At 40.1% G+C, this 22,991-nt stretch overlaps 2 protein-coding genes across 6 annotated transcripts in view; both read left to right on the top strand.

The window, feature by feature from the left end:
• Positions 1 to 6,704, top strand: part of LOC102900754 — a 160,140-nt gene extending 153,436 nt beyond the window's left edge. The window contains exons 42-45 of the mRNA XM_045048630.1: positions 558 to 734; positions 1,740 to 1,913; positions 5,664 to 5,846; positions 6,310 to 6,704. Coding sequence (XP_044904565.1) covers positions 558 to 734; positions 1,740 to 1,913; positions 5,664 to 5,846; positions 6,310 to 6,506 — 731 coding nt within the window. The 3' untranslated portion in view covers positions 6,507 to 6,704. The remainder of the gene's footprint in view (positions 1 to 557; positions 735 to 1,739; positions 1,914 to 5,663; positions 5,847 to 6,309) is intronic.
• Positions 6,705 to 11,994: 5,290 nt separating this feature from the next.
• The window catches only part of LOC101089505 (complement factor H), a 108,895-nt gene continuing 97,898 nt past the window's right edge, over positions 11,995 to 22,991 (top strand). For all 5 annotated transcript variants that reach the window (XM_045048528.1, XM_045048526.1, XM_045048527.1 and 2 more), the window contains exons 1-4: positions 11,995 to 12,134; positions 14,825 to 14,907; positions 15,417 to 15,507; positions 22,783 to 22,952. In XM_045048528.1, coding sequence (XP_044904463.1) covers positions 22,895 to 22,952 — 58 coding nt within the window. In that variant the 5' untranslated portion in view covers positions 11,995 to 12,134; positions 14,825 to 14,907; positions 15,417 to 15,507; positions 22,783 to 22,894. The remainder of the gene's footprint in view (positions 12,135 to 14,824; positions 14,908 to 15,416; positions 15,508 to 22,782; positions 22,953 to 22,991) is intronic.

Here is a 22,991-nt window from a genome sequence, read left to right as displayed (position 1 = left end):
TAATAATAAAAGTGTGACAACATGAGCCAAATTATTTCACTTTCATGTCACCGTGTGTGCACATTAGACCTCCTGTGATACACATCCTCAGACTTCTCATCTCTGTTCCTGTGTCACAGCTGGTCCCTGCTCATCAATCCCATCATGATTCAATTTACTGTTAGTTTGTCAGTTATCTCCTTGTATGTATATAGTTTTCTGAGATATTTGACATGAATAAAGGTAACAGATTTTGACAGAGGTGAAAATACAAATACATAAGGTAGATGGCTTGTATGGGCAAGAAAGAATTTGAATGCAAGAAGTGTGATCTCAAGCATTACATGTATCCATATCTCTTCAGGCTTACGATGTCATCATCCCCATGTTATACTTTGATAAACATAGGACTATTCAATATAATTAAGCAAGACTTCTAACATATTTTTTCAACGTATAAGAAAAATTTTGCAAGGTATTCATTGGTTCGATGTGTACCTATTATTCTACATTATACTTATTAGCCATTATGTATTTTAAAATGTTTACTGAACAAGTACATATTCATTTTCTTTCAGACACGGATTGTTTTAGCTTACCCGACTTCGGTAATGCCACACCCATAGGCCAGAAGAAGACGTTATATAGGTCAGGAGAAAAAGTGACTTATAAATGTCCAAATAATTACCTTTTGGATGGACCAAATACTATCCAGTGTATTAACAGCCAATGGATAGGAAAGCCAATATGCAGAGGTACTTCAATGAAATTTTGAAACCTATTTGTGAAAATGTCTTAACTAATATAATATGCAATTCCTTCTAACAGCACTTATGAAATGGACATGGATTATTCTTTTAGGCCAGGTCGAAGAAGTTTATGTTTTAACATAAAGGGATATAATTGTGTACTCAGTGGTCAATCTGAAAGCCCAGTGGTTCTCAAACTGTGGTCTCTGGAAGAACAGAATCAGCATCTTCTGGGAAATGGTTAGAAATGCAAATGTGAATTCACAGGCTTGCTCAGACCTGTGGTGGCAAAAACTCTGGGGCTGCAACCCTGAAAGTGTCTTAACAATTCCCAAGGGATTCAGTGTATAGTCCAGTCTAGGAGCCACACCTATAGCCTGTTATATTTACGTCCACCTGAATCTCACTGGTGAATTATACATTATGCATTGAAATGTCCTTAAGCGTTTGCAAAAAAGAATCATTGAAGGCTGTTTTTGTCAATTATACATTTATTTTTCTGTTATTTTGCCACTCGTCTCCTGTTTGGACTCTCAGTTAATCATCTTTTTCCTTCAGCTCTGGTATTCTTCAAAGCGTGTTAATTCTTCATTTATTCTCTAAGGAAGTGGCTGCTGTGTTTATTTTTCTAAGGGCCTAAAATTACATCATAAACAGGGTAATTGCAAGCCAAATTCTGATGTCGAATAATCTTTTTATTTTGATTTTCTTGTGGCTTATAAATTCATTTTGAAAATATATAATTTGGAAGAGATATTTGACTAGACCCTAAGGGGTATGTCCAGAAAAACTCTCAGTTTCATAGAAGTTTAAGTCTTATAAAATAAAATATATTGCTTTACCTCCTTTTCTTCAATCTTATATGTAAATTTCTTAAAATTAGCAGCCTTTCATGACAGATTAACTGTTGATTTAAAATCCTCTTAGAGATCTATTTGGAAACCCATTCGTTGATTTGCTATTCAAAATGACCACTATGTTAGAGATGCGACTTTTTTTCTTTCTATTCAGATATTTCCTGTGGGAATCCACCCAGAGTGAAAAATGCTATTATACTGGATGAGATGTCTAAGTATCTACCTGGTCAGAGGGCACGTTATGAATGCATCATACCTTTTTACCTGGTTGGGGGCAGAGAAGTGACATGTTCAAATGGGAACTGGACACAACCACCTCAGTGCCTAGGTAAAGTGTTTTATTTCCCTTAAAATATTCTCTTTAAATATTAAGAGAATATTTCAGGGACTAAATATGTTAATATAAATATATAATGAAGTAGTTATTTTTGGTTCATTTTTTAATCTCAAATAAAATGATGGTGCTTAAAATCCAGTTTTTTCTTTCAGTGGACTCTATTGTGGATGTATTTATTTTATGAAAGATTTGACCAGATTAGGACAGCTGGAATCATGGAAAATTCTCTCTGTGTTAAGCATTAAGACCCTCGGTTATTTCCTGAGGAATAAATGTATTAAAGATACATTGAGGACATTTGACAGCTCCATGAAATTCCACTTGGAGACATGGAATCCGCAGCTGGGGCATGATCACAGAATTTGATACAAATTTGGGCTTCTTCAGCGTGTGGATTATATTTAAAGGAAGGTTACTAGTTGAGCTCAACCCAGGAATTAGTGTATACTGAAGAAAAAGTCTGAGAACTTGATCATAGGACACTCCGGCATTTAGAGTTTACGAAAGAAGGGGAGCCAACAAAGGAGATATTATAGCCACTTGGTTTTCAAATCCACTTTCGCCTGGCATATATATTTTCCAGTCTTTTACTTTGATCCCACCTATGTTTTCATGTTTAAAGTGAGTTTCTTTAGACGCCAGACGTTTGGTTCTTGTTTATGTGTGCACTCTGCCATTTCAGTCTTTTCACTGAAATATTTAAACCACTTACACTTAAAGTAGTTTTTGATAGATTAGGGGCTGTGTCAGGCATTTTACTGTTTGTTTTGTGTTTCCTGTTTCTCACTTCCATTTCCTTTCTTCTCATCACTGTAGATTTTTGAAACATCTTAAAATAACATTATTTTGACACCTCTATATTGTTTGGGGGCATATCTCATTGTATAGTTTCATTAGTGGTTGCCCTAATATTAAGATGTACATAGATAGCTTATCACTCCTCCCGGAATTGACATTTTACCACTTCAAGTGAAATGTGGAAACCTTACTTCGATTTAGGTCCATTTATCCTCCCCACATTTTATTTTATTTTACTTTTTTTTTTTTTAAGTAGGCTTCACAGCCAGCGTGGAACCCATTGCGGGGCTTGAACTCACCACCCTGAGATCAAGACTTGAGCTGAGATCAAGAGTCAGGTGCTTGAGTGACTAAAACCCTCAGGCACCTCTTACCCTCCCACATTTTAAACATAAATACCTTTTGTGGGGGGTTGGGGGGGGGATAAATGTTAAGTGTTTCTTCTACATATGTTGAGCACTATAGGAAATGACACAATGTTGCCCAAACATCCAATATAACAAACTCCTTAGGAAAAAGAGTCTATTATATTTACCCTTATTTTTCTCAGTTGCCTTGTTCTTTCTTCCTGCATGAAGTCTCAGTCCTCCTTCTGTTATGTTTTCGGTGCTACTTGAAGAATTCCTTTAGCAATTCTTTAAAGATAGATCTGCTGGAGATATTTTCCCCCTTTTCCATTGTCTCAGAACGTCTTTGTTTCTCCCTTGTATCCTAAGGATGGCATCACTGGATGTGGCATTCAGAGATGACAGTTTCTTTTCTTCTAGCACTTGAGAAACGTTGTCACTTCTCTCTGGCTCCATGGACACAGATGAGAACCCCATGGACACTTGAACCCTTTTTCCCTTAGAGGTTTGCCTAATTTCTGTGTAGCTGCTTTTGAGATTTTTCCTTTTCTTTAGTTTTCCTCAGTTTGATTATGATGTGTCTTGGCTTGAATTTCTTTAGGATTGTCCTGTTTGGCTTTTTCAGTATGAATGTTCATGTCTTGTGCCCAACATGGGAAATTTTCAGCCATTATTGTTTGAGGGTTTTTTGTTTGTTTGTTTGTTTGTTTGTTTTCATCTCTAACCCCTTTCTTTTCTCTTTCTGGTTGTCCAGTCCTTTGCTATACTCTTACTGGTCCCTGAAGCCCTGTCCACTTTTGTTTGTTTTCAAAGTGAGTAGTCTGTATTCTATATTCGAGTTTATTTATCCTTCTGTCATCTGTAATCCATGATAGAGCCCATCCAGTGAGGATTTTTAAAAATCCATTATTCTATTTTTCTGTTCTATAATTCCCATTGGATTTTGAAAAACCATCACTAAATAATTCCATTATCTGTGTCATCTCAATGTTGCCATGTGTTGATTATCTTTTCTCTTTTGAGGTTTTCCTGGTCTTTGGCATAATGAGTGATGTTTTTCTCTCTTTTTTTTTTTAATTTTTTTTTCAACGTTTATTTATTTTTGGGACAGAGAGAGATAGAGCATGAACGGGGGAGGGGCAGAGAGAGAGGGAGACACAGAATCGGAAACAGGCTCCAGGCTCTGAGCCATCAGCCCAGAGCCTGACGCGGGGCTCGAACTCCCGGACCGCGAGATCGTGACCTGGCTGAAGTCGGACGCTTAACCGACTGCGCCACCCAGGCGCCCCATCTCTCTTTTTTTAAAGGTGTATTTATTTTAGCAAAGTGAGCTCTCATTCCAGTGTGTGAGCAGGGGAGGGGCAGAGAGAGGGAGAGAGAATCCCAAGCAGGCTCCTCTCTGCCAGCACAGAGCCCAACACAGGGCTCAAACTCACGAACCGTGAGATCGTGACCTGTGTGCAAATCAAGAGTTGGATGCTCAACCCACTGAGCCACCCAGGAACCCCTATAATGAATGATTTTCAGTTGTATTCTAGACATTTGGGATATTATGTTTTGAGGCTCCGGATTTTATTGATATCTCTTATTTATCAGGCCTCCAAAACTGCCAGAGTGCAAGTCCAGACTTCCCACTTGGCCTCCCCTGACACCATGGAAAGTGGAGAGGCGTCTTGTTCCCTGAGTGTGGATAGAAGTCTGGGCACCTCACTTGGCCTCTGTTGATCACTGTTGATCTCTGAGCAACACGTGGAGAGGAATGGTCAAGGTTTCTTGATGATGTTTTTTCGGAGTTATTCGAATACTGTAAAAAATACTTCTGTCTTGTTAGAATACTCGTTTCCTGGGCCTTTGGCTAAAGAGAGCAGGCAATTCTTGGGATTTTTTTTTTTCCATGAACTTAATATTGTTTCTGGATTCCAGTCTTCTTCAGTGCTCAGTCCAGGATCCATAGAAGAGACAGTGAAAACCCAAACTCACTAACTACAGTGTAATTCCTTGAATCCCAAGGTCTCTGATTAGATCGATATCTACTCTGCATCTTTCATAATCGCTTTTATTGTTTTTATGATACGTTCAGGGTTTTTAGTTTTACTTAGCAAAGGGATTAGCAGAAATGTTTCTACCTCACCTTGTCCACAATAGGAGGCCAACAATTCCCTTTCACATTATACAAATTTGTAATTCTTTGACTTAATTAAAGCTGATGTTTCTTTTGTAGTAACAATGAAAGTCAATACACAGTGACTTGAGATCCAATAGACACTACAATATGTTGTAACTAATGAGAAAATTTCTTTGTGTATATTAGCTCTCCATCTGTCTGGCATTTATTCACTAGGGAAAATGTTTTTTAATACCAGAATACTGCAAAGCAGACAATTTGTTAATGCTTTATGTGTGCTTTCATGTGGGATAAAAGGAAGTGCTTAAAAGTGTTCTTCTCAGTTTAAGGGATTAGAATTTCTCCAATGAATCATTTCTGTCAGCAGAAATCACAAGTCTTGATGTTGTATATTATGCTATATTTTTATTTGCTTTACTTTACCCTGTTTTTCTTTGGATGTTCAATAAATCAAACAATATTCTTTTTTAGACCCTAAAGAAAAATGTGGGCCCCCTCCGGCTATTGACAATGGAGACATGACCACATTCCCAACATCAGAATATGCTCCAGGGTCATCTGTTGAGTACCAGTGCCAGTCCTTGTATGTGCTTGAGGGAAACAAGGTCATCACATGCAGATATGGACAGTGGTCAGAACCGCCAAAGTGCTTGGGTAAATATCTTAATATTCACCTGGATCCTGGGAAAATCACTATAATGAGAAAGGTGTTTTGCTTTATTAACAGAATATTCATGGATTAACCACAATCATTCTATCAAATGTTTGACTACCAAATATTAATATGTGAAGAAATAAAATTAGAAAAAAAGTCTTATTCAAGCAACCACAGCAACAAAATATTCTTTAATGAAAGCTCTTCCTATTGTTATTGACATGATGCATCTTTCATTATAACATTTAATTAGCACACCTTAAACACAGTACCTCATTTTTACATCGTTAATCATTTAAAATGATTTACATCTATGTGATGGATTTTCAATGAACTGGTTGGATAAGGTTTTGAGAACAAAGCCCTGGACCAGTGCAGACAATTCTACTTTGAAAGTCTGAAATTCTGTGGAAAATATTTGTTTACTACTTAATGCTTATGTTCATTTTTTTAAATCTTCAGATGTTTGTATGGTATCACAAGAAACCATGAGAAAACATAACATACAATTAGGATGGTCTTCTAAGAAAAAGAGATATTTCCAAACAAGGGAAACTGTTCAATTTCAATGTAATCCTGGATCTCGTAGACAGACATCACAACAAACATTCCGAGCAACCTGTTGGGACGGGAAACTGACCTATCCTGTTTGTGTATAAAATATGGTTAAGATGCAGTCCTAAAATTAAAACATGTACATTCATTCAAATTTTTCATGCTTATTTTGTCAGGTATTGTTAAACTCCTTTATATTCATATCAGTGTTTGTGTTAAATATCTCATGGATGATGTAATTATAATCTGAGAAGTGAATAAATCACTTCTTAAAAGCACTTCATTAAAACTTGGCAAACCAACATGCTTTGTGTCCTATTAAAAAAATATCTATGACAAGAAATGAGATTCAATCACTTCAGTGACGACTTCTATTCATCTTTCTCCTACCTTTCTCAAATTTTCCTCGGTAACTTCTGAGGCTTCCTGAGACCGTCCGTTTTGGAGGAAATGGGAGAAAAGGCTTTTCCATCTTCAAAATAATTTCACTTCAGAAACACTTCAAAACCTAACTATGTCATACCTATGTTAATACGATGTAAGTAGTTATTACTTACTTTTGCTTATCTATCAAAAGACAGATATACCAAAAAAATAATGGAATACATGATCTCCTACAAGATAGCACTCTAGCACAATAAAAATTAAAGAAAGAATAAAGGGAGATTAGAATCGAACTGGGTACATAACTATGATAACATGACATGAAAAGTAACAAAAAATCTGATGTCAAGTGTAAACACACACACAGTGTGCTTTGAACACTGAATAAATATTTATAAAACAAAGATTGTCAAGAAGCACAGTAAAAAATTGACAGCAGAATTTAGAGAAACTAGGGTTAAGAGTAGCTGCTTAACTTCTTAATACTAACCTGCATTCTGCATTGTATCTGTCTTTAATATACATCACCTTTGAACCACAAGAATATGTTGTTTTAAAATAAAGATAAAGTAAGGCAATACATGTTGAGAACTATGAAGACCTCTTTGGTAAAGATGTTCAAATCTAATGACATCTCCACGATTTTGTTGGTATAGAGAGTTTTGAACACACTCAACCACAAGAGTCTGAAATGCAATTTTTAAATTCATACATTTCAAACAACATAAACAGTTAAAATCAGTTGACCGAAAACATTTTTAACTTCTACAAAAACATGAAATTTTTCGGATGAAAATAAAGATATAATCAAGGTAAAAGTATTTTTGTTTAATATATGAAATTTATTGTCAAATTGGTTTCCATACAACACCCAGTGCTCATCCAAGGTAAAAGTATCTTAAGGTGATATCTTCTTCCTTCATTTGCATCAAGTCAAGTGGTATTCTCAGAATGAGAAACCAGGCTGTCTCTACTGGAGCCGATTTATCTAAATCTGAATCACAAATGACAGTCAGTTTTCTCACATTTAAAGGAATATTGTTACAATCCACAAGTTATCTTTGCTGTCAATATTGGTGTATATACTATTTCTCCAGAAACTTTCACCCAAAGCTTGTGGAATGTATGTACGACACTTGCCTTGTAAGCAATATGGCCTGTAACCAGTTATTTTCATTTTTGGCTGTGAAATAGCAACTTTTAAGATTAATTCTAATATTTTTATGCATTTATTGCCATTCCCATGTAAAGATGACTGTTGATTTGCCAACTCCTTAATACTTTTACCTAAAAAGATTTGGTAAATCTTTATATTTGCTCTTTAATTTCCAATTTTTGGAGTAAGGACTTGATAAAGCCACCTTCTGATAGCTTTAGAGATACTTTTTCTTTTTCTTTTTCTTCTTCTTTTTTTAAATGTTGTATCAGTGGGGAGCCTGGGTCGCTCAGTTGGTTGAGCATCTGACTAGATTTTGGCTCAGTTCATGATCCCAGAGTCATGGAATTGTGCCCTGAGCTCCAGCTCAGCCTCTGTGCTGAGTGTGGAGCCTGTTTAAGATTCTTGCTCTCTCTCCCTTTGCCCCTCTTCCACCCATTGAGTTCTCACTCTCAAAAATAATAATAATAATAATAATAATAATAATAATAATAATAATAAATTAAAAAATTTAACAAAATAATAAATGTATCAGCATGAATTCATGAATTTTTATTTATTCAACTGTCACAATTAAATATAGTCATTATTTCTGAAGCTCAAAGTATCCCAAATTTGGCTAGTGAGAGCCTCTTGAAATGAGCTCCTTATTGCCTTGTTGCACCCCATTATTCTTTGAGCATTTCTTTTCTTTTTAGTACAACATGATGTTCCAGGCTTGCTGTATACTTCCCTGCCCAATACCTGTAAGCATACATGTTTCCAAAAAGGTCTGAATCTTTTTTTTTTTAATGTTTATTTATTTTTGAGTGAGAGAGAGAGAGAGAGATAGGGCATGAGTGGGGGAGGGGCAGAGAGAGAGGGAAACACAGAATCTAAAACAGGCTCCAGGCTCTGAGCTGTCAGCACAGAGCCAGACGCAGGGCGTGAACCCATGAACCACAGGATTGTGACCTGAGTGGAGGTCGGACACTTAACCAACTGAGCCACCCAGGCACCCGTGATTCTTTTTACTGGGAAATAGTGTTTAGAATCCAACGATTGTGCCCTTGGTACTAAATAGGAATATTTTAGAATAAGAACTTGATAATAGTGACCTTCTGATAGCTTTACATATATACACATTTTTTAAATTTTTTTTAATGTTTATTTATTTTTGAGAGAGACAGAAATAGAATGCGAGTGGGTTGGGGCAGAGAGAGGGGGAGACACAGAATCTGAAGCAGGCTCCAGGCTCTGAGCTGTCAGCCCACAGCCCAACGCGGGACGTGAAGTCAGAGCGGCGAGATCATGACCTGAGCTGAAGTCAGATGCTCCACCGACTGAGCCACCCAGGCGCCCCATATATATATATATATACGTGTATATATATATATATACATATTTATTTATTTATTTATTTATTTTTAATGTATCACCGGGGCACCTGGGTGGCTCAGTCAGTGGAGCATCCAACAGGATTTTGGCTCAGGTCATGGGATCGAGCCCAGGGCTCGAGCTCTGGGCTGTGCGCTGAGCGTGCTTAAGATTCTTTCTCTCTTTCCATTTGCCCCACTCTCCCCACTGAGCTCTCCTCTCTCTCAAGATAATAAATAAATAAATAAATAAATAAATAAATAAATAAATAAATAAATAAATAAATAATCAGCATGGATTCCTGAATTGTTATTTATTCAATTTGTCATAATTAATTCTAGGCATTGTCTTTGAAGCTCAAATTATCCCAAATTTGGCTAGTTGAGAGCCTCTTGAAACCTGCTGCTGATTGCTTTGTTATACCCCATTATTCTTTGAGCATTTCTTAAGACAACATGATGTTCCAGGCTCGCTGGGTATTTCCCTGCCCAATGCCTGTAGGCATACACCTTTCCAAAGGGGTCTGATTCCTTTTACTGGGAAATAGTGTTTAGAGCCCAAGAATTGTACCATCCTGTGAAGAGAATTATGTTGAAATAGAAATGTTCAACACTGTGGAAACGACTTTAAATGTCTTTTGGCTTGTCAGAAGACTGAAATAGAAGTGAAATTCAAAATTCGTTTGCTCCTATTGGATCTTACAATTCAAGTTTAATAACACAGGGTTAAAGACTTTCTAATACATTTTCTGTCTCTTCTCTTTACTCACATATTCTTATGTTTCAACATTTGCAAAAATAATATAAAAAGTTTAATGCAAACATTACTACTACCAGGTAAACTACTGAATGAAAGTTACAATGTCTTTGCATTTATTTTGTCCCGGGATGTTCAACTCTGAATGTAAGTACTCTCTTCCAAAATGACTTCAAATAATCCTTATCTCTGATTGGTTCACTTCCCAACTTAATACAGTTTTACATTTATTTGCATTCATATTTTAATTTTAAATCATGCTTCTTCCTCTGTTAAGCTAAACTTTTTAGATATGAAAAACGCCTACATGTTTCAAAAGTCAAAGTCACATGACAAGGCTCTCTGAAGAGTAAGCTTTTTCCATCATTTATCTGTTTCCTCATTTAATAAAGTTATTATTTTTATTAGTTTCTGTCATCCTCCCAGTGTTTATTACTCTCCTTTTTTCAATATATAGAAGGGAGGTGATTTTACACATTTATCTGTACCTTGCTGTTTTCGTATTTATCATTCTAATCTTCTCTTGAATAGCCTTCCTCAGCTCCCTGCACAGAGGCTGCCTCAGTAGCTGTGCTGCGGTAGACACTGGTCGCCAGCACAGTCTGGATCAAGCGTCCCCACATGTGGCTGCGTTGGGAGCCAGAAGGGAAAAGGCTGTCTGGCACTGCCCTCCTCTGGGCTCCTCTGACCTTGGCCTTGTCGCTGGGGTGCTTGAGAAGAAAGGCCTCCTAGGTCAGAAGGGTAGGAGGAGCCCAAGTTGCGCCTGGCCCCAGGCCACGTTAGGGGCCCTTGTAAGAATCCTGGTGGCGGGCAGACACCGGGAGACCTAATCTTTGGACGCCCAGTCCTTTGTGTAACTTTGTGTAACTGTGTAACTGTGTAACTTTGTCAGCGAACGAGCAATTAGTATTTATTTCTTGGTGGATGGACACTCTGCCCTTAACCGTTCCCATACGCAAAAATTAACCTAGTAGGAGCCAAGACCCCAGGTCTTTAAATCCATGCCTCCAGGCCACACAGCAGTCCCTTTCAGGGAAACCCAAAACTTCACACCTGTCAGAGTTTTGAAAAATATGACTGCAAATTTGCAAAACACTATGTAACCCATCACACTCATTACCTCAATCGTTTCTCATAGAAACCCCATGACGTAGGTACTCCATGCACATCTTTCAGAGAATGCAAGGGTTTTAGAAAGAATAAGCCGTTGGCCCAGGATCACATTGCTAGGGAGAAGCCAAGCCATAACCTGACCCTAATCTGGCTCACAGATTTTTTTTTTTTTTAATAAGCAACGTGAATAATTTAATTAGTTTTGGAAACCCCTCTCTCCCCAAATAACACCTGACGCAAAATGCAATAACGCTTTGCAAGAGTTACCTAGAGGTGGTCAAAAATATTTTAAAACAGATTTGAAGATTGTTTGTAGTGTTTTTACTCATAACATGAGGCGCAAACCTTGGGCGAGGGCGGATGCCCCGTATTGCTATCACCCCATGTAAATTTAAAACAAAAGAGAAAATTCGGAGACTTCCTAGCGTGCAATTAAATGCAAAGACAAACAAAGCCCTTAAGAAAACCATTCGAGAGGGCTACGAAACGAATAAAACACAAGGGTCAATTACTTCTGTGGGGCTGAATTAAACTGAAGGGAAGTCAAGACGCCCTAACGCCTACTGAGCGGCAATAGACAGAGGCACCTTAGCCACCGCGGGACCCCTGCAGGCGTGCAGGAGCCAGCCAGTCGCGCAGGCGCAGGGCCGGAGCGGGAATCCGCCCCGCCTTCCCCGGGCCCCGCCCCCCCGCTTCAGTTCCGGGTCCTGTCAGTAGGGGCGGCCGCGGTCTGGGCAGCGGCCAAAGCCGCGAAGCTGCGCGGCCCGGGTTTCCAGCCGGGCCTCTTTCCCGGCCGGGCCCCAGCATGGCTGCCCCCAGGGCTGCGGGTCGGGACGGTGCCGCGTTGTCGCGTTCCTGACGGCCCCTGGCGGCTGTGCTCTCCTTCTCTTCCCCAGGCCACTCCAGCAGACATGTTTGCCAAGGCCTTTCGGGTCAAGTCCAACACGGCCATCAAGGGGTCGGACAGGTGAGGGAGAGAAGGGCCCTGTTCCGCCCACCAGGACACCCAGCCATTTCTCCATCCCGGCTGGCCCACAACCGTCTTTGGACTAGCTCAGCCGACCCGGGGTGCAGGCCGAGGGGTCCAGCGGGGGAAGGGACCCCAGGGGACCAGGCTGGAATAGACATGTTTTGAGGGTGAAGACGGGGAGGAGGCCTGATTTATCTCCCAGGCTATCTTTTGGATATTGTAGTTCGTTTAAAGGAAAACGTAATTCAATGAGCGCTTACTGACTGTGATCTATAGAAGGTATTGCGGAGGGCGCCAAAAAAGAAAGAAAGGAAAGAAGGAAGAAAGAAAGACAGACAGGGTGCCACTCTCCTAAAAGCATAGAGTCCCTGAGGAGAAATCAGATGGGGAACCGAGAACTACAACGATAGGAGGAAAAGTGTCTAGTGATTACTTCTGGCAGGAGAGACAGACAGATGGAGGGAGAGGTGAGGGAGAATTAAGGGACATGTTTTGAGGAGAACCGTATCTGTTCAGACAGTGTCGCAAACGCAGATAGCACGTTGCGAATTTTGGACCCCGTGTTCTACAGTTGTCACTCTTGGTGCCCTGGTATAGCTTTTTAACCATCTGGGACAGGTTTGCCAAGCATAGAGAGAAGGGAGTGGGCGCGAGGGCTAGGCATAGAGGCAGGAAGGCAGGGCTGAATTTCCAAAGTCAGGCTAACTTGGTTACTGCCTGGATCTCAGTTTCCCTCTTTGTTCGTAAAATGGAAAGTCTTGCCCCCAAGAATATGTGACAATAGAGGAGACATGGGATGTGAAAGAGAATAGGATGCTTTGGAAGAGCGTACGAGAGTAGGGCATCATAAAGCAGTTTTTCCTTGGCCCCTCGATTTGATAGTAAGTCCTTCCGAATCCTTTGCATTTCTCAAAATGCATCCAGGCACGATTCATACCACTCATCGGTTTGCTTTCTGCAGGAGAAAGCTTCGGGCTGATGTGATGGCTGCTTTCCCCACTCTAGGAACAGATCAGGTCTCTGTGTTGGTACCTGGAAAGGAGGAGCTCAACATTGTGAAACTGTATGCTCACAGAGGGGATGCAGTGACTGTGTACGTGAGCGGTGGTATCCCCATCCTGTTCGAAGTGGAGAAAACTCTGTATCCGACAGCTATGGCAACAGGATGGACATGGCCATTACTGTAATCCTTGCCTGGCATCCGTTTCTCCTTATTTCTTTCATTCACCTGTCTTACTCAAAACAGTAAATGCCAAATCTCCCAGTACCATCCGTAAGAATCGTTTCGGGCCCAGTGTCCCTAGACTTGGGTCTTTCAAGGTCGAAACTTACTGCCGTAGGAGGGAGAATGAAAGGGCCAATACAGAAAGAGCGCGGTTGCCAAGAGATCTTCTGAGATGAAGGAATAGTAGTTCCTAGGGGGTTAACTAGGGATGGAGCAGGGGTCTCGAAAAGGGTGGCATTTCAGGACATGTAGGAAATACGTCTTAAAACGATGACTGGCAGGATTTTCTTTAGAGACTGAAAAGATCCTGTGATAGGAAACCACGTACCCAGCTGTCTTAGTGATGTACTCCCATCGAGATACCTCACAGGGATTCTTCCTTTGGCTCTATCTGGCTCTCAGGATCCTTTGCTTTCTCTCCTTGTGACAGAACTCAGACATCTAGGGTCCTTGTGTCTCTAGCTGCTGACACCTGCTTTGTCACTGGGGCTTTTCTTGCCCTAAGCTGGGCTGCAGCAGCGTAGGGTGGTCTCCTTGGGCCGCTCCTGCCCCCACCCCACTTTGCTGCTTTTTGATCTAAGGGTTTTTACCACTAATCACTATGAAAACAGAGGGAATACAAATAATAAACATGCGGAAATTTCCAAATTGTTTACAGGCTGGTGCCCTGTTCTTAGTCTACTTGTTTCTGAGGTCACAAATGGAATCCTCCTTGGTCTTTGTCCTTGCTTTTACCTGCTGTGCCCATTTCTACAACTACAATCAGGTGGAATGATGGGGCCTCCCAGTGTCAGGTGACATCCAGGTTTTTAAGAATCTGCCTTCTTCATTCCAATAGCAAAGCGTATGGGCCCACTGCCTCCCTGTTATTTCCTAAGCACACCCACAGAAGATTTCCTTAGGCACTGAGGAGAGAGCTTGAAAGACAAGAGAGTGATTACCATTTACAATTTTTAAAAATTATATTCACATGTACTTTTGTATATGTGTATACTTTTTCAATTTTTAGTAGTTTTACCACCTTCACAAGTGTGGAAATTCTTGGTGATATCCTAATATTTATCCTTCCATATTTCCATTTTATATGGCTGTATAATGGTATAAATATGTTTATGTGATTTGTAAGCATTTTTATGTATATTTGTAATCGCTTATATTGCAATTATTAAAAGATAAAAAGGTATATTAGAAAAAAAAAGAATCTGCCTATTTTAAGAAGGAAACCCGTAGAAACCAAGGCTACACTGTATGTTAACTAACTTGAATTTAAATAAATACATTTAAATTTGAAGAAAAACACACAAAAACCAGAATGAACCCTCTTTGGGCCTCACAGCCTCTTCTCTAGCTTTGAGCTGAGTTCTTTTACTGTCCCTGAATTAAAGTGGCCTTCGCGTTTGGCTTTGCCAGTGCCCCAGGGGATTGACTTTTTGGCAATAAATCTGTGTCTCTTTTTGGGCAGTGTATACCTTGTGGTCCTATCCTGACCTTCTCCCAGGTTTCACGACGTGGCCTCCGGTGCTTGAAAAACTGGTCGGGGAGCAGGTAAGAAGATTTCCCTATATTCTGGCTATCAAATGAAACCCGCTTAGGAAGGACCGACTACTCCAATAAATGTACCCGCTTCCTGCGTTCATATGGTTGAAAAATGGAATTTTCCCCCCGTTTGCGTTTCATCTCTCTCTTGACTGCTTCCGTGAGGTCCCTGGGCCTCTACGACACTGTTGAAAGGCTTCAGTCAGCTTTGTACTTTGTACTTCAATGAGAAAATAGTTTGTGAACTGCCATATGCTGTCCTTTAAGTCAAAGCTAAATTTGGGAAACCAGAATAAGATAGGTCATGGAACTGGCCTTGGTGCTTCAGTTGGACCACTAGCCCCCCTAGGGAAATGCTGTGATACTCAGGTTACCGTCTTTTAATTTTCATTATGAATAACCTTGCTGATACCTGATAAAGGTTTGTAGGTTGAGTGAACGAATAAATGTTGAAGTAGAACTTGGAATTGTTTACAAGCAGAATACAGGTTGTGATGCATTTGTTTCATTTGCTGCAGATTTGATGCTGCCAGGACTCGTGGTGCCCCCTGCTGGTCTGCCTCAGGTACAGAAGGGTGACCTCTGTGCCATTGCCTTGCTGGGGAACAGGTACTGTGTCAGTCCGCTGTGCCTTTGGGGGAAAATCTTCAGTAAAACTGGGGAAAGATTTGAGAAATGACAACTTCCAATGCATATGGATAAAGGATTAAACGAGAAAAAAACAAACAGGTTTTTCTGGGGTGGGCCACTGGGGCCTTGGCAGTGAGCCTGTGGAGGTGTCTTTATATCTGGGCCAAGTGTATTTGCTGCTGCTGATTTTTTTTTTCTAGTAATTTTACGTTTACGGAAGAGTTGCAAAGATAGTGTAGAGTTCTTATCCAGCTTCCTGTAACGATAACGTTTTTTATAACCAGAGTACAGGTATCAAAAGTAAGGAATTAACATTGGCACAGTTCTATGAATACAATTGTAGACTTCATTCATATTCCCCCAGTTTTTCCATGAAATGTCTTTCCATACCACTTTGCATGTAAATGTTGTCATAGTCTCTGGTCTGTGACATTTTCTTGGTCTTTCTTGGTCTTTCATTGCCTTAACACCTTTTTCTTCATCATCTACATCATCATCCTCTCTTTTAATTCTGTTTTTCATTATTTATTTTTGAAAAGGAGAGGATGTCAGTGGGCAGAGGCAGAGAGAGAGAGAGAGAGAGAGAGAGAGAGAGAGAATCCCCTGACGTGGGACTCAATCCATGTGCCCCGGGATCATGACCTGAGCTGTAACCAAGAGTCAGACGCTTAACTGACTGAGCCACCCAGATGCTCCTAAGTTATTTGGATAGTTTTCTTGAGATATATTTTACATACTACAAAATTCACTAACTCCAAAGGTACATTTTGGTGACTTGTAGTGTATTTTTACAGAGTTGTTCAGCCTTTAAACATAAATAAGGAAGTATTCATAGGAACAGTTCCGAAAAATCAAAAGCCCCCTCACCTCACAAACCTTTTCTCCAAGAAGTAACCGTATCATTTGATGCATACATTCTTGTCAGCCTTCTTGAATACATGCAATGTGTGCTTATGAAAACGTACAATTTTGTTGTGTATGGTTAAAAATACAACCAAATGGAATTATGCTTTATGTGTATTGTTTTTTCACTTAAGATCGTGGGGACATTTTCCAGGTCAGCAAGCTCAGGGACGCTGAGCCTTCTTACCTGCTGTGTGGTGATGGAAGAGGTCCTCTCCAAGTGGACCTTGTGGTCACCTCCAGTGTGTCTTCATCACAAACAATATCTTTTGTTTTTTCTTAATGTAATTTGTTGTCCAATTGGCTAACATACAGTGTGTACCGTGTGCTCTTGGTTTTGGGGGTAGATTCCCATCGTTGATTGCTTACATACAATACCCAGTGCTCATGCCAACAGTTGCCCTCCTCAGTGCCCATCACCCATTTTCCCCTTTGCCCAGCCCCCTCCCATCAACCCTCCATTTGATCTCTGTATTTAAGAGTCTCTAATGGTTTGCCTCCCTCCCTCTTTGTTTGTAACTATTTTTCCCGTTCCCTTCCCCAATGGTCTTCTGTTAAGTTTCTCAAGTTCCACACGAGTGAATATATATATATATATATATATATATATATACACATATTTATATATATATATATATATATATATATATATATATATATATATATATATATATTCTTCTTATCCATTCATCGGTTGATAGACATTTAAGCTCTTTCCATGCTTTAGCTATGTTGAAAGCTCTGTTGTAAACATTGGGGTCCATGTAACCCTATGAATCAGCATTCCTGTATCCTTTGGACAAATTCCTAGTAGCGCTGTTGCTGGGTTGTAGGGTTGTTCTATTTTTAATGTTTTGAGGAACCTCCACATTGTTTTCCAGAGTGGCTGCACCAGTTGGCGTTCCCACCAACAGTGCAAGAGGGTTCCCATTTCTCCATATCCTCGCCAGCATCTGTTGTTTCCTGAGTTGTTAATTTTAGTCACGCTGATGGGTGTGAGGTGGTATCTCATTGTGGTTTTGATTTGTATTTCCCTGATGATGAGTGCTGGTGAGCATCTTTTCATGTGTCTGTTGGCTATCTGGATGTCTTCTTTGGGAAAAGTGTCTATTCATGTTTTCCTTCCATTTCTTCACTGGATTATTTGTTTTTTAGGTGTTGAGTTTGGTAAGTTCTTTATAGATTTTGGATACTAATCCTTTATTCAATATGTCATTTGCAGATATCTTCTCCCATTCCATTGGTTGCCTTTTCATTTTGTTGATCGTTTCCTTTGCAGTGCAAAAGGTGTTTATCTTGATGAGGTCCCCGTAGTTCATTTTTGCTTTTTTTTTTTTCCCAACATTTATTTATTTTTGGGACAGAGAGAGACAGAGCATGAACGGGGGAGGGGCAGAGAGCGAGGGAGACACAGAATCGGAAACAGGCTCCAGGCTCTTAGCCATCAGCCCAGAGCCTGACGCGGGGCTCGAACTCACGGACCGCGGGATCGGGACCTGGCTGAAGTCGGACGCTTAACCAACTGCGCCACCCAGGCGCCCCTCATTTTTGCTTTTAATTCCATTGCCTTTGGAGATGTGTTGAGCAAGAAATTGCTGCGACTGAGATCAGAGAGGTTGTTGGCTGCTTTCTCCTCTAAGGTTTTGATGGTTTCCTGTCTCACATTTAGGTCTCTCACCCATTTTGAGTGTATTTTTGTGTATGATGTAACCAAGTGGTCCAGTTTCATTCTTCTACGTGTTGCTGTCCAGTTCTTGCAGCACCATTTGCTAAAGAGACTGTCTTTTTTCCATTGGATATTCTCTCCTGCTTTGCCAAAGATTAGTTGGCCATACATTTGTGGGTCTTATTCTGGGTTCTGTATTACATTTGTCTATGTATCTGTTTTTGTGCCGATACCTGGTCTTGATGATTACAGCTTGGCAGTAGAGGCTAAAGTCTGGGACTGTAATGACTCCCACTTTGGTTTTCTTTTTCAATATTACTTGGGCTGCTCAGGGTCTTTTGTGGTTCCATACAGATTTGCTCTGAGAAGAATGCTGGTGCAATTTTGATTGGGATGGCATTGAATGTGTAGATTGCTTTGGGTAGTGTTGACATTTTAACAATATTTATTCCTCTAATCCATGAGGATGGAATGTTTTTCCATTTCTTTGTGTCTCGTTCAGTTTCCTTCATACGTTTTGTATAGTTTTCAACATACAGGTCTTTTACATCTTTGGTTAGGTTTGTTCCTAGGTATTTTATGGTTCTTGGTGCACTTGTAAATGGGATTAATTTCTTGATTTCTCTTTCTGTTGATTCATTATTGGTGTATAGAAATGCAACTGATTTCTGTGTATTGATTTTGTACCCTGTGACTTTGCTGCCTTTATGTATCAGTTTTAGCGGCCTTTGGTGGAGTCTTTCGGGTTTTCCATATAGAGTATCGTGTCCTCTGTAAAAGTGAAAGTTTCCCTCTTCTTTGCCAGTTTTGATGCCTTTTATTTCATTTTGTTGTCTGATTGCTGAAGCTAGGACTTCCACAACTTAGTTAAACAATAGTGGTGAGAGTGGACATCCCTGTCGTGTTCCTAATCTTTGGGCTGGTGGGAGGGGTGGAGGAGATCTCCATCCATCCCCCCCCCCCCCCTCTGGTAACCAACAGGTTTTTCTCTATAGTTAAGTGTCTGTTTTTTTCTTTTTCTTTTTCCCACTTTGTTTTGTTTCTTAAATTCCACATATGAGTGAAATCATATGATATTTTTCTTTCTGTGACTGATTTATGTCACTTAGCAATTATACTCTGTAGCACTATCCATGTCATTTCAAATGGCAAGATTTCATTCTTTTTTTATGGCTGGGAAATATTCCATTATGTGTGTGTGTGTGTGCGTGTATTATAAATATATATGTACGTCATACATGTATATGTATTCCATTATATATATGTATATGTATACCTTATGTGAATGTATGTATCTATGTTATATGTATACCACCCTCTCTTTATCCATTTGTCAGTCACTAGACATTTGGGCTATTTCCATAATTTGGCTGTTGTTGCTACTATAAACATTGGGGTGCATGTATCCGTTTGAATTAGTATTTTTATATCCTTTGGGTAGATACCTCGTAGTACAGTTGCTAGATTGTAGGGTAATTCTATTTTTAACTTTTTGAGAGACCTCCCTACTGTTTTCCAGAGTGGCTGCACCAGTTTGCATTCTCACCAACATTGCCAGAGGATTTCCCTCTCTCCACATCTTCACCAATACCTGTTGTTTTCTGTGTTGTTTATGTTAGCCATTCCGACAGGTGTGCGGTGATACGTCATTGTAGTTTTGAGTTGTACTTCCCTGATGTTGAGAGATGTCGAGCATCTTTTTATGTGTCTGTTAGCCATCTGGATGTGTTCTCCGGAAAAAGGCGTATTCATGTCTTCTGCCCGTTTCTTAACTGGATTATTTGTTGTTTGGGTGTTAAGTTTATACCTTGTTGTTGGGTGTTGAGTTCCTTATATGTTTTAAATATTAATCTTATGAAATTTTAAAAGATTGGAATTATTGAGAGTACATCTCAGACCAAACAAAGTTAAGCAAGAAATCAGTTTAAAAGATAACTAGAAGAACCCCAAGTTACCAGAAATCGACACTTTAGAAGACAATCTTTTAAAAAATTAAAGCAGGACTTCTAGCTTTTGTGGTGTGATGAGCTTGGTGAACTCACTGAGCTTACTGAGGACATTAAGAAATAGACTCACACATTTCCAGTTGCCTGATTTAAGACAAAAGTCAGAGTGAAGCAGTGTAGTAGGAAAGCGGTGATATTTTCAGTAAATATTGCCCCAACAGTTGGATAGCTATATTTTAAAAGTACGTCTGTCGCTCTTAGTACCAGATACCATACACAAATGTCAAATGAGTTGTAAATGTGAAAGAGAAAACAATGCTTTTAGGGGAAAACATTATTGCATCCTAGGACTAGGCAAGGATGTCTTAAATAGGACACGAAAGGTACTAATCCAAACGGGAAACAATTTCAAATTTAAATCAATTTTAAAATTAAGAAAACCTCTTTAAGTTTATTTATTTATTTGGAGGGAGAGAGTGAGTGTACATGCACAGGCATGTGCCAGGGGCAGGGGGGAGGGGCAGAAGGGCAGAGAGGGGGAGAGAGAGGGAGAGAGAGAATCCCAAGCAGTCTTCACATTCATAGTGTGGAGCCTGATGGGGATTGAACTCAGGAACTGTGTGACATCATGACCTGAGCCAAAACCAAGACTCGGATACTTCACCAACTGAGCCACAGGTGCCCCAAGAAAATTACTTTTGGTTTTAAGCTCCAAACATTTTCTTTTTGTCCATTGCAATGATTCTATCCCGTGACATTAACAAGGACTGTCTCTGCTGTGGCTAGAGCCATAGACGTGCAAGGCGACTAGTGACCCAGAATTCTTTTCTGCTTACACGTGTCAGTGAATTCAGCCTGAATTTGTGGTTTGAACCCTCTGAAAACGTGTCCAGCTTCCAAAGCTAGCCACCAACTTCCAAAGCAGGCTTGAAGAATATGTTTGAAAAAATTACACCCAAGCATAACTATGAAAAGCAAACATCTAACTGTTCCATTTAAAATGAAGAAATTCTGCTCAGTATAAAACATGTAACACTGAGCAAATAGCCCATCGACGGAGAAAATATTTATAGTACATATGTCCAAGAATATACAAAGAGTATAGAAAGAATTCCCACAGTGAGATAAGTAAAAGACAGATAACTCAGTAGAAAAGACTTGAATAGACAATTCACCCAAGAGGATATCTAAATGACCAGTTGCTACACGCGAGTTCTCCACTTCATTTGTCATCGGGAAAAGGCGTATTAAAGCCACAAAGAAGTACTGCTCTGTGTTCACCAGAATGGCCAAAATCGCACAGGTTGGAGACATCAAGTGTGTTGAGGATTTGGAGCAATGTATACACTGCTGATGGCACACCAGTTAGCAGAATCCTTTTGGAACACTCTCTGATGTTACCTGGTACACGTAAACGTATTCACGCGTCATGTCCTACCATTTCACTCCTCAGTATGTACTCATCAGGAATGACGACCTGTCTTTACCAAAACCTCATAATAGGCTCATAGCGGCACTACTTCTGTTAGCTGCAAACGAGAATCCACCCCGGTGCCCAGTGGCAGGCACACAAATAAAATGAGATATGTTCAAAGAATTGAACATTACACGCCCTAAGAATTAATGATCCGCAATTAAACCCAACAGCGTGGTTGAATGACACACGGTTTTTCACGAAAGGCTCTGAATACTAAAGACTCAGTATCTGATCTCTCAGCTGATGCAGAGTACCAGACAGGCAAATGGACTCCATGTTCCCAGAGATCCGGAGAGTGGTCACCCTGTGTGTGGTGAGAGGAGGGCGAGAGGGACTGACTGAAGGGACACCCGGGGCTTCCCTGAGACCTAGTGCTACGCGGTTTCCTGAGCTCGGTGCTGCTGCAGAGGCGTCTTCACCTTCTCGAGATTCAGCAGACCCTTTGCTTCCCTTCTCTTCATGCTTATCGTATTTCAACATAGAGTTTTAGCAATCCAGCATTCCAGTTTCTTGAGTTTTGAATTGTTAAACTCATTTATGTCCATTGAGAGTGATCCTGTTGTTTCACACACGTATGTGACACGTCCTTAAAAGAATAAGTGCATGGTTTGCGGGAAAAGCAGGTCGCAAATATCAACCAGCACTGCATTCTTGGCAAAGTTCACTCACGTTGTCTGGGTCTTGTTTGTGAAAGCGTTGCCTAACGTCAAGCTCTGTAAATGATTTCTTTTAAAATTTTTTTAATGTTTATTTATATTTTGGGGGGGAGGGCAGAGAAAGAGGGAGACTGAATCTGCAGCAGGCTCCAGGCTCTGAGCTGTCAGCACAAAGCCTGGCTTGAGGCTCGAACCCACGAGCTGGGAGATCGTGACCTGAGCTGAAGTTGGATGCTTAACCGAATGAGCCACCCAGACACCCCTGTAAATGATTGTTAAAGGTGCTTTTATTATTTTATCTTTTGAAGTGTACACACGATAGATCTGAATGGGTTTGAATAATTAGAGAGTTAATGAAATTCGAAGTATATCACCGGTTACTGCCTTGCACATTCCAAGAACCTGGACATGTTCCAACTTAGAACAGGCTGGGTTTATAAAAACAAAAGTGGGTCACAACATTAACAATCAGTGGGAGTGCAGTGGGAGTCTGATTCCAACTCTGGCATTGCTGGGGCCTGTGATTGATTTTTTTTTCTTTTACTTTGCAAAAGTTTCTGATGGGCGGAGCATCTAGTAATCCCTTTCATTCCCAAACTGTTTCAACTTCCTTTTGGAGCAAGTGCTTTCCTGCTCTAATCACAACTTTTAGCTGAAGAGCAGCTGACATAGAGTGAGCAGTGTCGGCTATTAAATGTGCCCCTAAAGGATCCTCAAAATGAGATTTTCAGCACAGGTTGTTTGGCTTATGTGGTGGACTGTTTGTGTTGCAGAAGGTAAGAGTGCAAAAAGGAAAGCCTTTTCTGTGTTATAAA

This window comes from Felis catus, chromosome F1 (assembly GCF_018350175.1).
Source record: "Felis catus isolate Fca126 chromosome F1, F.catus_Fca126_mat1.0, whole genome shotgun sequence".
Taxonomy (NCBI): Eukaryota; Metazoa; Chordata; class Mammalia; order Carnivora; family Felidae; genus Felis; species Felis catus.
This window is presented reverse-complemented; position numbering and strand designations above follow the sequence as displayed.